The sequence below is a fragment of the Mobula birostris genome, chromosome 5, assembly GCF_030028105.1.
Source record: "Mobula birostris isolate sMobBir1 chromosome 5, sMobBir1.hap1, whole genome shotgun sequence".
Classification (NCBI taxonomy): Eukaryota; Metazoa; Chordata; class Chondrichthyes; order Myliobatiformes; family Myliobatidae; genus Mobula; species Mobula birostris.
The window spans coordinates 1,754,335-1,768,735 of record NC_092374.1 but is presented as its reverse complement, the minus strand read 5'-3'; the positions used below and the strand labels follow the sequence as shown (position 1 = coordinate 1,768,735).

Here is a 14,401-nt window from a genome sequence, read left to right as displayed (position 1 = left end):
GCCGGGAAGATGTGGAATCGATATGGGTAGAGCTGCGTAACACTAAGGGGCAGAAGACGCTGGTGGGAGTTGTGTACAGGCCACCTAACAGTAGTAGTGAGGTCGGAGATGGTATTAAACAGGAAATTAGAAATGTGTGCAATAAAGGAACAGCAGTTATAATGGGTGACTTCAATCTACATGTAGATTGGGTGAACCAAATTGGTAATGGTGCTGAGGAAGAGGATTTCTTAGAATGTATGCAGGATGGTTTTTTTGAAGCAACGTGTCGAGGAACCGACTAGAGAGCAGGCTATTCTGGACTGGGTTTTGAGCAATGAGGAAGGGTTAATTAGCAATCTTGTCGTGAGAGGCCCCTTGGGTAAGAGTGACCATAATATGGTGGAATTCTTCATTAAGATGGAGAGTGACATAGTTAATTCAGAAACAAAGGTTCTGAACTTAAAGAGGGGTAACTTTGAAGGTATGAGACTTGAATTAGCTAAGATAGACTGGCAAATGACACTTAAAGGATTGACAGTGGATATGCAATGGCAAGCATTTAAGGGTTGCATGGATGAACTGCAACAAATGTTCATCCCAGTTTGGCAAAAGAATAAATCTAGGAAGGTAGTGCACCCGTGGCTGACAAGAGAAATTAGGGATAGTATCAATTCCAAAGAAGAAGCATACAAATTAGCCAGAGAAAGTGGCTCACCTGAGGACTGGGAGAAATTCAGAGTTCAGCAGAGGAGGACAAAGGGCTTAATTAGGAAGGGGAAAAAAGATTATGAGAGAAAACTGGCAGGCAACATAAAAATGGACATAAAAAAGCTTTTATAGATATGTAAAAAGGAAAAGACTGGTAAAGACAAATGTAGGTCCCCTGCAGACAGAAACAGGTGAATTGATTATGAGGAGCAAGGACATGGCAGACCAATTGGATAATTACTTTGGTTCTGTCTTCACTAAGGAGGACATAAATAATCTTCCAGAAATAGTAGGGGACAGAGGGTCCAGTGAGATGGAGGAACTGAGCGAAATACATGTTAGTAGGGAAGTGGTGTTAGGTAAATTGAAGGGATTGAAGGCAGATAAATCCCCAGGGCCAGATGGTCTGCATCCCAGAGTGCTTAAGGAAGTAGCCCAAGAAATAGTGGATGCATTAGTGATAATTTTTCAAAACTCATTAGATTCTGGACTAGTTACTGAGGATTGGAGGGTGGCTAATGTAACTCCACTTTTTAAAAAAGGAGGGAGAGAGAAACCGGGGAATTATAGACCGGTTAGCCTAACGTCGGTGGTGGGGAAACTGCTGGAGTCAGTTATCAAGGATGTGATAACAGCACATTTGGAAAGCGGTGAAATGATCGGACAAAGTCAGCATGGATTTGTGAAAGGAAAATCATGTCTGACGAATCTCATAGAATTTTTTGAGGATGTAACTAGTAGAGTAGATAGGGGAGAACCAGTGGATGTGGTATATTTGGATTTTCAGAAGGCTTTTGACAAGGTCCCACACAGGAGATTAGTGTGCAAACTTAAAGCACACGGTATTGGGGGTAAGGTATTGGTGTGGGTGGAGAGTTGGTTAGCAGACAGGAAGCAAAGAGTGGGAATAAACGGGACCTTTTCAGAATGGCAGGCGGTGACTAGTGGGGTACCGCAAGGCTCAGTGCTGGGGCCCCAGTTGTTTACAATATATATTAATGACCTGGATGAGGGAATTAAATGCAGCATCTCCAAGTTTGCGGATGACACGAAGCTGGGTGGCAGTGTTAGCTGTGAGGAGGATGCTAAGAGGATGCAGGGTGGCTTGGATAGGTTGGGTGAGTGGGCAAATTCATGGCAGATGCAATTTAATGTGGATAAATGTGAAGTTATCCACTTTGGTGGCAAAAATAGGAAAACAGATTATTATCTGAATGGTGGCCGATTAGGAAAAGGGGAGGTGCAACGAAACCTGGGTGTCATTATACACCAGTCATTGAAAGTGGGCATGCAGGTACAGCAGGTGGTGAAAAAGGCAAATGGTATGCTGGCATTCATAGCAAGAGGGTTCGAGTACAGGAGCAGGGAGGTACTACTGCAGTTGTACAAGGCCTTGGTGAGACCACACCTGGAGTATTGTGTGCAGTTTTGGTCCCCTAATCTGAGGAAAGACATCCTTGCCATAGAGGGAGTACAGAGAAGGTGCACCAGATTGATTCCTGGGATGGCAGGACTTTCATATGAAGAAAGACTGGATGAACTGGGCTTGTACTCGTTGGAATTTAGAAGATTGAGGGGAGATCTGATTGAAACGTATAAGATCCTAAAGGGATTGGACAGGCTAGATGCAGGAAGATTGTTCCCGATGTTGAGGAAGTCCAGAACGAGGGGTCACAGTTTGAGGATAGAGGGGAAGCCTTTTAGGACCGAGATTGGGAAAAACTTCTTCACACAGAGAGTGGTGAATCTGTGGAATTCTCTGCCACAGGAAACAGTTGAGGCCAGTTCATTGGCTATATTTAAGAGGGAGTTAGATATGGCCCTTGTGGCTACGGGGATCAGGGGGTATGGAGGGAAGGCTGGGGCGGGGTTCTGAGTTGGATGATCAGCCATGATCATAATAAATGGCGGTGCAGGCTCGAAGGGTCGAATGGCCTACTCCTGCACCTATTTTCTATGTTTCTATGATGTAATCACCATTTCCGATCATGCACCTTTGAAATTATCAATTAAATTAATTGATGTAACCTTTAGTACTGAACAATGGCAGTTCAACTCTATTTTGCTTCAGGATTTAAATTTTGTTAATTTCATTAAAGAAGAGATTGCCTTTTTCTTTTCAACTAACTCAATGGAAGAAATTTCCAGTGGGATATTATGGGATACCTTTAAAGTGTATATCCGTGGGCAAATTATTTCATACTGTGCTGGATTGAAAAAAATGAATTAATAATGAAATACATATATTGGTTGATAAGATTAAAGAAATTGATAAAAAAAAAAATTCTATTGCTCCCAATCTGGAGCTTTATAAAGAGAGAGTTGAACTTCAGATGCAACATAGTTTGTTATTAACATCCCCAATTGAAAATCAGTTACTTAAAACTAAGAGTCAATTTTATATACATGGTGATAAATCGGGTAAATTATTGGCTAACCAATTGAAAGCTGCTTTGGCGAAACGTCAAATTAATAAAGTTCGTAAAGGGGATGGTATTTTGACGGTTGACCATGATGAAATTAACAAATCTTTTCAAGAATTTTATACCAATCAGAATTTCCTGATGATGCTACCATAATGCATGAATTTTTAAGGAAATTGAATATTGTGAAATTACCAGTTGATGAGCGTTTGGCACTAGACGCATCCTAAAGAGGAAATAAAGAAAGCAATTTTTTTGATGAACTCTGGTAAAGCACTGGTCCGGATGGGTATACAGCTGAATTTTTAAAATCTTTTTCAGATTTACTTTCTCCCTGGTTATGTAGAATTTTTAAAGATGCTTTATTTGTAGGTAAATTACCACAATCTATTTCTTTAATTTCTAAAAAGATAAAGATCCAACTGAATGTGCATCATACAGACCTATATCTTTGTTGCATGTGGATTCTAAAATCCTTTCCAAAATATTAGCAATTAGTTTGGAGTAGGTATTGCCACAAATTGTCTCCGAGGATCAGACAGGATTTATTAAAAATCGTTATTCACATTTTAATGTTAGGAGGTTAATGAATATTGTATACACTACTTCATCTAAGACTCCAGAATGTATTATTTCACTTGACGCCGAGAAGGCTTTTGACAGACTTGAATGGGAATATTTATTTAGTATACTTGAGAAATTTAATTTTAGCTCAAAATTCATATCTTGGACTAAATTGATATATCATACACCTTTGGCTTCTGTACTTACCAATAATCAGAGATCCCTCTTTTTAGGCTTTTTCGAGGTAAAGGACAGGGCTGTCCTTTAAGCCCTTTACTATTTGATATTGCCCTGCAGCCCTTGGAAATCGCCCTTCATGATTCACCCAATATATTTGGCATTATTCGTGGGAATGGGACACATAAAGTATCACTATATGTGGATGACCTGTTACTATATATCTCTAACCCAGAGAAATCCATTCCTGCAGTAATAACACTACTTGATCAGTTTAGTAGTTTTTCTGGCTATAAATTGAATCCTAATAAGAATGTGTTTTTCCCATTAAATATACAAGTTCCAATTTATAGACAATTACCATTTAGATTGGTTACTGATTATTTATTTGGGTGTCAAAATTACTAAGAAGCATAAGGATCCATTTAAAGTTAATTTTTTTACCCTTAATTGATCATGTTAAACAACTGTTTACTAAATGATCCCCATTGTCCTTATCTTTGATTGGTCAAATTAATGCAATTAAAATGATTATTTTACCAAAATTTCTGTATCTATTTTGGGCGGTATCAATTTTCATCCCTAAATCCTTTTTTTGATATTATTGATTCTAAAATTTCTTCATGTATATGGCAGAATAGAAATCCTAGGCTAAGTAAGAAATATTTACAGAAATCAAAAAAGGAAGGTGGTTTGACTTTGCCGAATCTTAGATTTTATTATCGGGCAATTAATATTCGATCTTTAACGTTTTGGACACAAGAGCTGGATGAAACTCAGTGTCCATGATGGATGAACCTCGAGCGTTAGTCCGTACAGGGGTTTTCATTCACTTCTATTTTAGGGGCTGCGCTTCCCTTTGCACTTACTAAATTGAATAAACAAATGATAAATCCAATAAACATACAATAGGAATATGATTTCAATTTCGTAAATTTTTAAAGTTCTATTATATCTAATTTTTTTTCTTTCAACCGTCTAGAATTGATCAAGCTTTTCTTTTATGGAAAACAAAGGGAATAACATGTTTTTGTGATTTATTCATGGATGATTGTCTTATGTCTTTTGAACAGTTGTCTAATAAATATAATTTGCCTAGATCACACTGTTTCAGATATTTACAGATTAGAAACCTCCTGAATGTTATTTTGCCTACCTTTCCGCTATCACATCAAAATGGAGTTACAGAAAAAAATTTACGTGTAAATCCCATCAGAAGAGTTTAATAGCATTTATTTATGATTTAATTATGAAAATATGCTTAGGTACTTCTGATAAAATTAAGAATGAGTGGGAAAAAGAAATTCAGATATCTTTACCTAGAGAGAAATGAGAGAAAATTCTTCAACTAGTTAATACTTCTTCAATGTGTGCCAGACACGCTTTGATACAATTTAAGGTGGTTGGATAGGGCTCATATGTCCAAGGATAAGTTAGCTCGTTTTTATTGCCATATAAATCCTGTTTGTGACAGATGTAATTCTGAGATAGCTTCCTTGACACATATGTTCTGGTCTTGTCCTCTTCTAGAATAATATTGGAAAGATATTTTTGATATTATTTCAGTAGTTTTGCGTATTGATTTTCAACCTCATCCTATTACTGCAATTTTTGGGCTGCCAGTGATAGACTCCAGTCATTTATCCTCATCAGCTTGTCGTCTAATTGCATTTGTTACATTAATAGCCAGAAGATCCATTTTGCTTAAATGGAAAGATTCCAATCCCCCTACTCCATTTCAATGGTTTTCCCAAATGATAGCATATTTAAACTTGGAAAAGTTTAAATCCTAAACTTGGATTAGGAGTGGTACTGATCCTTCGGTTAAATTTGAAGAAACTTGGAGGCCACTTATTCAATATTTTCATATAATGTAAACTGACCTTTTCCGAATCCTTTTCAATAACTTTTTGTTTGAGTATAGAGGAGCAGAGTTAATGACAAATAATGATTTTAGCCAATAAAATATGGCAGCCTAATCTTTCTTTCTTTTTTTTGAGTTTAGGTTTTTCTTTTTCTGTTTATAAAATAGCTTTTTCATGGTTAGTTACTAAGAGATTGGGAGACTAAACTACATTTGTTACTTGGAATCTGTGCTTGTACATGTTAACTGTTATAAATGTAATCCCAATCTCTTTGTATCATTATGTTTATCAATTTTGAAACTTGATAAAAAGATTGAAAAAGAAAGGAAAGAGGACACAGGTTTAAGGTGCTGGGGAGTAGATACAGAGGTGATGTGAGGGGTAAGTTTTTTACTCAGAGAGTGGTGAGTGCATGGAATGGGCTGCCGGCGACGGTGGTGGAGGCGGATACGATAGGGTCTTTTAAGAGACTTTTGGATAGGTACATGGAGCTTAGAAAAATAGAGGGCTATAGGTAAGCCTCGTAATTTCTAAGGTCGGGACATGTTTAGCACAACTTTGTGGGCCGAAGGGCCTGTATTGTGCTGTAGGTTTTCTATGTTTCTATGCCCGAGGAAATTTGTAAAGATGATTCAGCTGCCCCACGACGGAATGACAGGACAAGTCCTTTACAGTGGAGATACGTCAGCTGAATTTGCTATTTCCAATGGGGTGAAGCAGGGCTGTGTACTAGCCCCAGTCCTGTTTAGTCTGTTCTTCACTTGCATGTTGTCACGTGCTGTCCAAGGTCTGAAGGAGGGAGCGTACATCAGGTACCAATTGGACGGCTCTCTCTTTGACCTTCACCGCTTGAACGCACGGACGAAGTGCCTCCATACAGTCATTCAAGAAACCCTCTTTGCTGATGACTGTGCGCTCCTGGCGCACAAAGACAGTGATCTACAGTTGACACTGAACAAATTCTCAGACGCTGCTATGCTCTTTGGCCTGACTATCAGCCTGAACAAGACTGAAGTACTTCACCAGCCTGTGCCAAACACCAACCCATAGAACCAAAAATCACTGTTGTCGACACCCAGCTGACAAATGTAAACAGCTTCAAACACTTGGGAAGCACCATCTCGAGTGATGGGTCTTTGGACAAAGAAATTGACTTCAGGATCAGCAAGGCCAGCCAGGCTCTGGGGAGGCTGCGTACCAGAGTGTTCAATCAACACAACGTCCGCATCGCCACAAAGCTGAAAGTCTACAGAGCTGTGGTCATCCCTTCTCTCCTATATGGATGTGAGACGTGGACTCTGTACCAACGACACATCAAACAGCTGCAGAAATTTCACATGCACGCCCTCCGCTCCATCCTTGGCATTCGTTGGCAAGACCGTGTCTCCAACCTGGAGGTCTTGGATCGCGCGGAGTCCACCAGGATTGAGTCCCTGCTCATCAGAGCCCAGATGCGGTGGGCGGAACACGTCATCAGAATGGACGACCACCGTATGCCTCGCCAGCTGCTCTATGGTGAACTGGAGACTGGAAAGAGACCTCAAAGTCGTCCATGCAAGCACTACGATACAGTGAAGGAAACCCTACGCTACTGTGACATCCAGCCAAGGGAACTCGAAGCTGCGGCTGCTGACAGAACCCGCTGGCGAGCTCTGTGCTATGAAGCCTGCACCAGTTTTGAAGATGGGCGCTGCCAAACACTGATGGAAAACCGTGAGCGGTGTCACAGAACAGCAGCCACAATTATTACAACCACATACTTCCAGTGCCCCCATTGTGCCGGACTCTGCGCTTCCAGACTGGGACTGCAGAGCCACCTCCGGGTCCACAGATGTACTGCACAACAGCGTGTCTTCTTCCAATCTGAACGACTACCACTACTCGTATGTCAGTCTCAGACTGAAATCAGAGGATCATCAGGGGCTAAGGGACTTCTTGAAGGTGCCTTCATGTTTGTCAGTCAAAGCGAGCATAAAAGGCATTGAGCTCATCTGGAAGCGAAGCCTTGTTGTCACCTACTTCACTTGTTTTCACTTTGTAAGAGACAATAGCATTCAAGTCTTGCCTCGGCTGTCAAGCATCCTTCAATGATCCAGTTTGTGCTGGAATTGCCGTTCTCCATGTAAGGTGCCTTTCCAGAGATCATACCTGGACCATTTGTATTTTACTTTGTCTTCAGACCTGAATGTCACTGATCTGGCCCTCAGCAGATTATGGATGTCAATTTTCATCAACGGCTGCTGGTTGGGTAGGACTCTGAGTGATTTAGTGGGGACACGCTCATCTATGACTGTCGGTGACCACTGTGGTGTACTCGTTCAGATCCACAGATGAGCCCTTGAACATGGCCCAGTCCAATCTCGCAGCCACTACTCTGCCTCCCGTGACCTCCACTCTGTTGTCTTTATCTTTAGAGCCTTGCTCTTTACCCTCTGCCTGTATGCAGATAAGAGGATAGCCAAGTGATCAGATTTCCCAAAATGTGGTCTAGGGATCGAACAATAGGCATTCCTGATGGTAGTATAGCAGTAGGTGAGTATGTTGAGACCCAACGGTGCGGCTATCATACGCTGATGATAATTGGGCAGAAATTTCTTCAAACAAGCCTGATTGAAGTCTTTGACAATGATTTGAAAGGCATCAGGGTAAGCTGTTTCTTGTTTTCTGATCGCGGCGCTCAATACCTCACATGCTGGCTTAGCATCGGACTTGGTTGTATATAAAGTGCATTCAGAAATACAGAGGAGATAATTTAACAAGAATACATTTTTTTAGATATCTCCAAGTTAGAAATTTCCTAAGTACCATACTTTCTTCCTTTCCGACGTTACCTCCTACATATATTTTAGATACTATAATTAACCTTAACCCATGTCAGAAAGGTGTAACAGCTATTATTTATAATACTATCATAAAACTTATGAAAGCTCCATTCGATAAGATTAGGTCAGATTGGGAAAAGGAATTGGGCTTTACTATCTTGGCGGATGACTGGGTGCATATTTTACAACTAGTCAATACTTCCTCTATCTGTTCCAAACATTCCCTAATTCAATTTAAAGTTATTCATAGAGCAAGATAAATTATCTCATTTTTATTCTCGTATTAACCTGCTTTGTGACAGATGTCATGGGGAGATAGCTTCCTTAACTCATATGTTTTGGTCCTGTCCTACTTTGGAAACTTTTTGGAAAGACATTTTTAATATTATCTCAAAGGTATTGAATACAGATATTTCTCCCCATTCTATTACTGCTATCTTTGGATTACCTAAAATTTCCAGTAATCTTTCCCCTTCAGCCCATAGAATGATTGCATTTCTTACTTTAATGGCGAAAAGATGTATTTTACAACATTGGAAGGAGATTAATGCCCCAACTACGTTCTTTTGGTTTTCTCAGACGATACTATGTTTAAATTTGGAGAAAATCAGAAGTAATCTTTATGATACTTCAGTTAAATTTGAACAGACCCGGAGATCTTTTATTCAACATTTTCATTTAATGTAATATTTTTTTTCCTCTTTGCCCATATTTACATTCCCTTCTTGCTTTTTAACTGTTTTTAATGGAGGTCGGGTTTGAGGACGTGATTGTTTTAAGTTGTTTAAGTCTACTTGATACCTAGTTAGCCCATTGCTTTGCTTTGCTTTTTAGATTAGTTGCACGGTGGGGGTTTTTTTTGGGGGGGGGTTTGGGTTTTTTCTTCTCTTTATTGATATGTATGGAAAATTAGTATACTATTGTATTACCTTGTTATCTTATATCTAAACAGCACTTTGCACTAATTTTTTTGGGTATTAATATCTCTTGTAAATTTATATCGCAACAGTGTATTAGTTTCTACATGGTTTACCTTTTGTGTACTAATTCAATAAAAAGATTTAAAAAGAAAGAAAGAATCACAGAGGAGAACTCTATTGGCACTTAATCATTAGATGTCCCAGATTTGGGAAGCGAGTGCAATAAGACTACTGCATCTGAGCACCACAAAGAGTTTATTATGGACCCCTCGGTTAATGGTAGGCATCCCTGGTTTATCATAGAACTCAGACCCTCACCATTTTACCTTCTCTGTTCAGTTCAACCTGTGTATCAAGCCCTCAGGAATTACCAATGTATCCAGTGCGTTTGGAGCAAGCCATGTCTCTGTACAACATAGCACGCAGCAATTCCTCATTTCCCTTTGATTCAACAATCTTGCCCTTAAGTCCTCAGTCTTGTTCTCCAGTGACTGTATATTTGCTAAGAAGATGCTCCAAGAGCAATTTGACAATTCCCTTTCACATAGCTATCCTTTGTGTGATATGTGGACATTTTATGCAGAGCGCAGTGTGTGCCTGGAGCAGGTTATCGGGGCTAGTGGTAGAGGCATTCAAGAGGCTCTTGGGCACATGACTGTGCAGGGATCAGAGGCATGTGAATCATGTACAACTGGAAGGGATTTAGTTTAATTTGGCACAGAGATCATGAGTCACGATTTGTTCCTGTCTATACTGCTATAAGTTTGATATTTTGTCTCCCCTCACCTATGCTGTTTACTGCAGAGCTGGGTTATCAGTGCATCTGTCAGGCTGGTGGTTTGTCCAGCCCCTGTGGTGCGGTCCATTCTGTAGATACTCAGTCCATTAACCATTTGTCACTGGGGTACAGAACCACGTATGCCCCTGTACACTATCAGCGGGTGTAACAGCTGTGATCAGTGGCTCCTCGGCCATTCTCACAGCTCCACAATGCACAGCTGGTCTCGGAGCCATGCTCCTGGAGACTCAGTGGAGGGGTTGGTCTGCTGCAGGGGCTGGCCAAAGTGGCCATGCACAGGTCCCAGCAGCACAAAACCAGGCCCTTTGCTGACCCAGGATTCCCATTCAAAGCTCATTCCATTTGGCTGCAAAATGCTGGGGAACTGGGCAGATTGTGTAGCAAGGTAGAGCTGGGATTGGAGGGAAGAGGCGTTATGGTGGGGAATGGGTGGTTCAAGGCTCCATGGGTTTCAGCTCACTATCCCCTCTGCTTACCTGCAGGTGATGGGACAATGTTGCTCACAGCCAGTAAGGTGTTTGGCCACCTCAAACCCGTGATTGGAGTGAACACCGACCCAGAGAGGTGATGTGGACGCTGTGGGCCGTGAGTTAGAAACTGCCCGTACCCAATCTGATTTAACCCCACCCCTTACCTCATACCTGTCCACAGCCTACCTGTATTTCAGAAGGTGCGTTCTCAGCAGGAGAATACCACACCCTCGATCACCTCACTTTTGTCGTACGTCAGAGTCATAGAGCACTGAAACAGGTCCCTTGGCCCAACTAGTCCATGCTGTCCATGGTGCCCACTGAACTAGTCCCATTACCCATGTCCCTATAAACCCTCCTTTCCCCGTACTTACCCATATGTTGCTTAAACATTGTTATTGTAGCTGTCTTGACCTCTCACTCTGGTAACTGGGCAACCTTTCATGTTCAACCTAAGGCACCTAGACTATACTGGGAGGAAACGTCACAATGATCAACCTATGTTTCTGCTGATGTCCTTCACACCTCTCAGCTAAACTCCACCAGTATAGGCCCAGCCTGTCTAACCTTTCCCCATAGGCCAGCCGCTCTCAGCTCATAGACTAGAGAACCCACTCAGAATTGTTCCAGGGCACTGCTGTCCCGAACACAGAGCACGGACGTGTGATCGGCAAAGCCGGGTGTCACTGAAACAAAGTCGGCTACTCAGCAGGAACACTGATGTTCTGGGAGCTTTCTCCATTCCTCACTGGACATTTGTGAATCCTGTGACTCTGCTCTCTGCTCTCCCCACAGGATGAACCCACCACACCCCAACCCCACTCAGACCCCGGAACCTGTGTCTCTGCTCTCTCCACAGGGTGAACCCACCACACCCCAACCCCACTCAGACCCCAGAACCTGTGTCTCTGCTCTCTCCACAGGGTGAACCCACCACACCCCAACCCCACTCAGACCCCAGAACCTGTGTCTCTGCTCTCTCCACAGGGTGAACCCACCACACCCCAACCCCACTCAGACCCCAGAACCTGTGTCTCTGCTCTCTCCACAGGGTGAACCCACCACACCCCAACCCCACTCAGACCCCGGAACCTGTCTCTACTCTCTTCTCACTCCTCAGGATGTAATAAAACACTTTCTAATCTTCTCCATTTCCTATATCACTCTCCCGTTGCCAGATCTCTACCCCTCACTGAGCCAGTGGATCCCATGTGTTGCTGTGTATTCTGTAATGGCCATGTGCCACTAAGTGCTGACTGCTCTTTCTGTAGGTCTCTGGGACACCTGTGTCTGCCCCTGAGGTACACTCACTGCTTCTCCGACGCACTCAGGAAGCTACAGCAGGGAGAGTTCAGGTGAGATGGGCTTTAGTGCACAACATGGACCGTGGTTGATTCAGAAGATAAAAGTTCATGAGCTGGATTGTGTTTATCTGTGACTGCACTAGCGACTGATGAGGAACTGCTGCATACTTGTTCTTTCAGAAATGTGGCTCCAAAAGAGAATTTAGACAGCTAGGTAGAAAGCTGAGAAGCAGGACCTCCCGGGTAGGAATTTCTGGATTGCTGCCTGTGTCACGCACCAGTGAAGGTAGAAGCAGGATGATTTGGTAAATAAATGCGTGTCTGAGAAGCTGGTGCAGGGGCAGGGCTTCAGGTTCTTGGGTCATTGGGATCTCCTCAGGAGGAGGTATGACCTCTTCAAAAGGGATGGATTGCACCTGAACCTGAGGGGGACCAATATTCTCACTGGCAGGTTTGTTAGCGCTGTTGGTGAGGGTTTAAACTAAATTTGGCAGAGGGTGGGAACTGGAGTGAAGGGACTCAGGATAGGGCAGGTGGTAAAAAAGCAAAATAGCGTGCAGTCAAATGGTCAGGAGGGGCAGGCGGATGATAGGACATAATTCAAGCCAGCAGGGTGAGTATCAGTACATTAGGGATGCAGAATCAAAAACGGTAGCAAATGCAGCACTCAAGGTGTTAAATGTCAATGCGTGGAGTATAAGAAATAAGGTGGATGATCTTGTTGCACTATTACAGATTGCCAGGTATGATGTTGTGGCCATCACTGAATCATGGCTGAAGAATGGTTGTAGTTGGGAGCTGAATGTCCAAGGTTACACGTTGTATTGGAGGGATAGGAATGTAGGCAGAGGGGGTGGTGTGGCTCTGCTGGTAAAGAATGTCATCAAATCAGTAGAAAGATGTGACATTGGGTTGGAAGATGTTGAATCCTTGTGGGTTGAGTTAAGAAACTACAAGGGTAAAAAGACCCTGATGGCAGTTATATACAGGCCTCCCAACAGTAGCTGGGACGTGAACCACAGATTACAACAGGAAATAGAAAAGGCGTGTCAAAAGGGCAAAGTTATAGTAGTCATGGGAGATTTCAACATACAGGTTGATTGGGAAAATCAGGTTGGAAATGGATTTCTAGAGAGCAAGTTTGTTGAATGCCTACGAGATGACTTTTTAGAGCAGTTTGTTGTTGAGCCTACTAAGGGGGGGTCAACTATACTGGACTGGGTAGTATGTAGCGAACCGGAGGTAATTAGGGAGCTTAAGGTAAAAGAACCCTGAGGAGACAGTGATCACAATATGATTGATTTCAACTTGAAATTTGATAAGGAGAAAGTAAATTCTGACGGAGCAGTATTTTGGTGGAGTAAACAAAATTACAGTGGTATGAGAGATGAGTTGGCCAAAGTAAATTGGCTTGAGTTTCTGGGGAAAAATAAGGAAGCTGCAGGATAGATGTATTCCAAAAACAAAGAAATACTCAAATGGCAAAATATGAGGGGTGATTGATAAGTTCGTGGCCTAAGGTAGAAGGAGTCAGTTTTAGAAAACCTAGCACATTTATTTTTCAACATAGCCCCCTCCTACATTTACACACTTAGTCCGGCGGTCGTGGAGCATACGGATCCCTTTGTAGAAGTCGGCGTCTTGAACCTCCAGAAAATGGTCCACAGCAGGGATGATTGATAAGTTTGTGGCCTAAGGTAGAAGGAGATGAGTTATACAGCTCTTGTTACATGCACATGCATTTCAACTCTTTGATTATGCAGAAAGTTTGAAGTTAATAACTCATCTCCTTCTACCTTAGGCCACGAACTTATCAATCAACCCTTTTGTGGACCATTTTCTGGAGGTCCAAGAAGCCGATTTCTAAGAAGAAGGGATCCGTATGCTCCACGACCGCCGGACTAAGTGTGTAAATGTAGGAGGGGACTATGTTGAAAAATAAATGTGCTAGGTTTTCTAAAATTGACTCCTCCTACCTTAGGCCACGAACTTATCAATCATCCTCGTAGTATTACCTTGGCTGATAAGGGAAGTCAAAGCTAATCTAAAAGCAAAAGCGAGGGCATACAACAAAGCAAAAATTAGTGGGAAGACAGGGGATTGGGAAGTTTTTAAAAACCTACAGAGAACAACTAAAATAATCATTAGAAGGGAAAAGATGATATATGAAAGCAAGCTAGCAAACAATATCAAAGTGGATGGTAAAAGCTTTTTCAAGTATTTAAATAAGTAAGAGGGATGAGAGTGGATATAGGACAACTAGAAAATGAGGCCAGAGAAATAATAATGAGGGCCAAGAAGATAGCAGATGAACTAAATGAGTATTTTGCATCAATCTTTGCTGTGGAAGACACTAGCAGTGTGCCA

The 14,401-nt window shown here is 42.0% G+C and overlaps 1 protein-coding gene across 4 annotated transcripts in view; it reads left to right on the top strand.

Annotated features, from left to right (window-relative positions):
* The window catches only part of nadk2 (NAD kinase 2, mitochondrial), a 47,645-nt gene that overhangs the window by 14,604 nt on the left and 18,640 nt on the right, over positions 1-14,401 (top strand). For all 4 annotated transcript variants that reach the window (XM_072257468.1, XM_072257467.1, XM_072257469.1 and 1 more), the window contains 2 exons: positions 10,743-10,824; positions 12,002-12,085. In XM_072257468.1, coding sequence (XP_072113569.1) covers positions 10,743-10,824; positions 12,002-12,085 — 166 coding nt within the window. The remainder of the gene's footprint in view (positions 1-10,742; positions 10,825-12,001; positions 12,086-14,401) is intronic.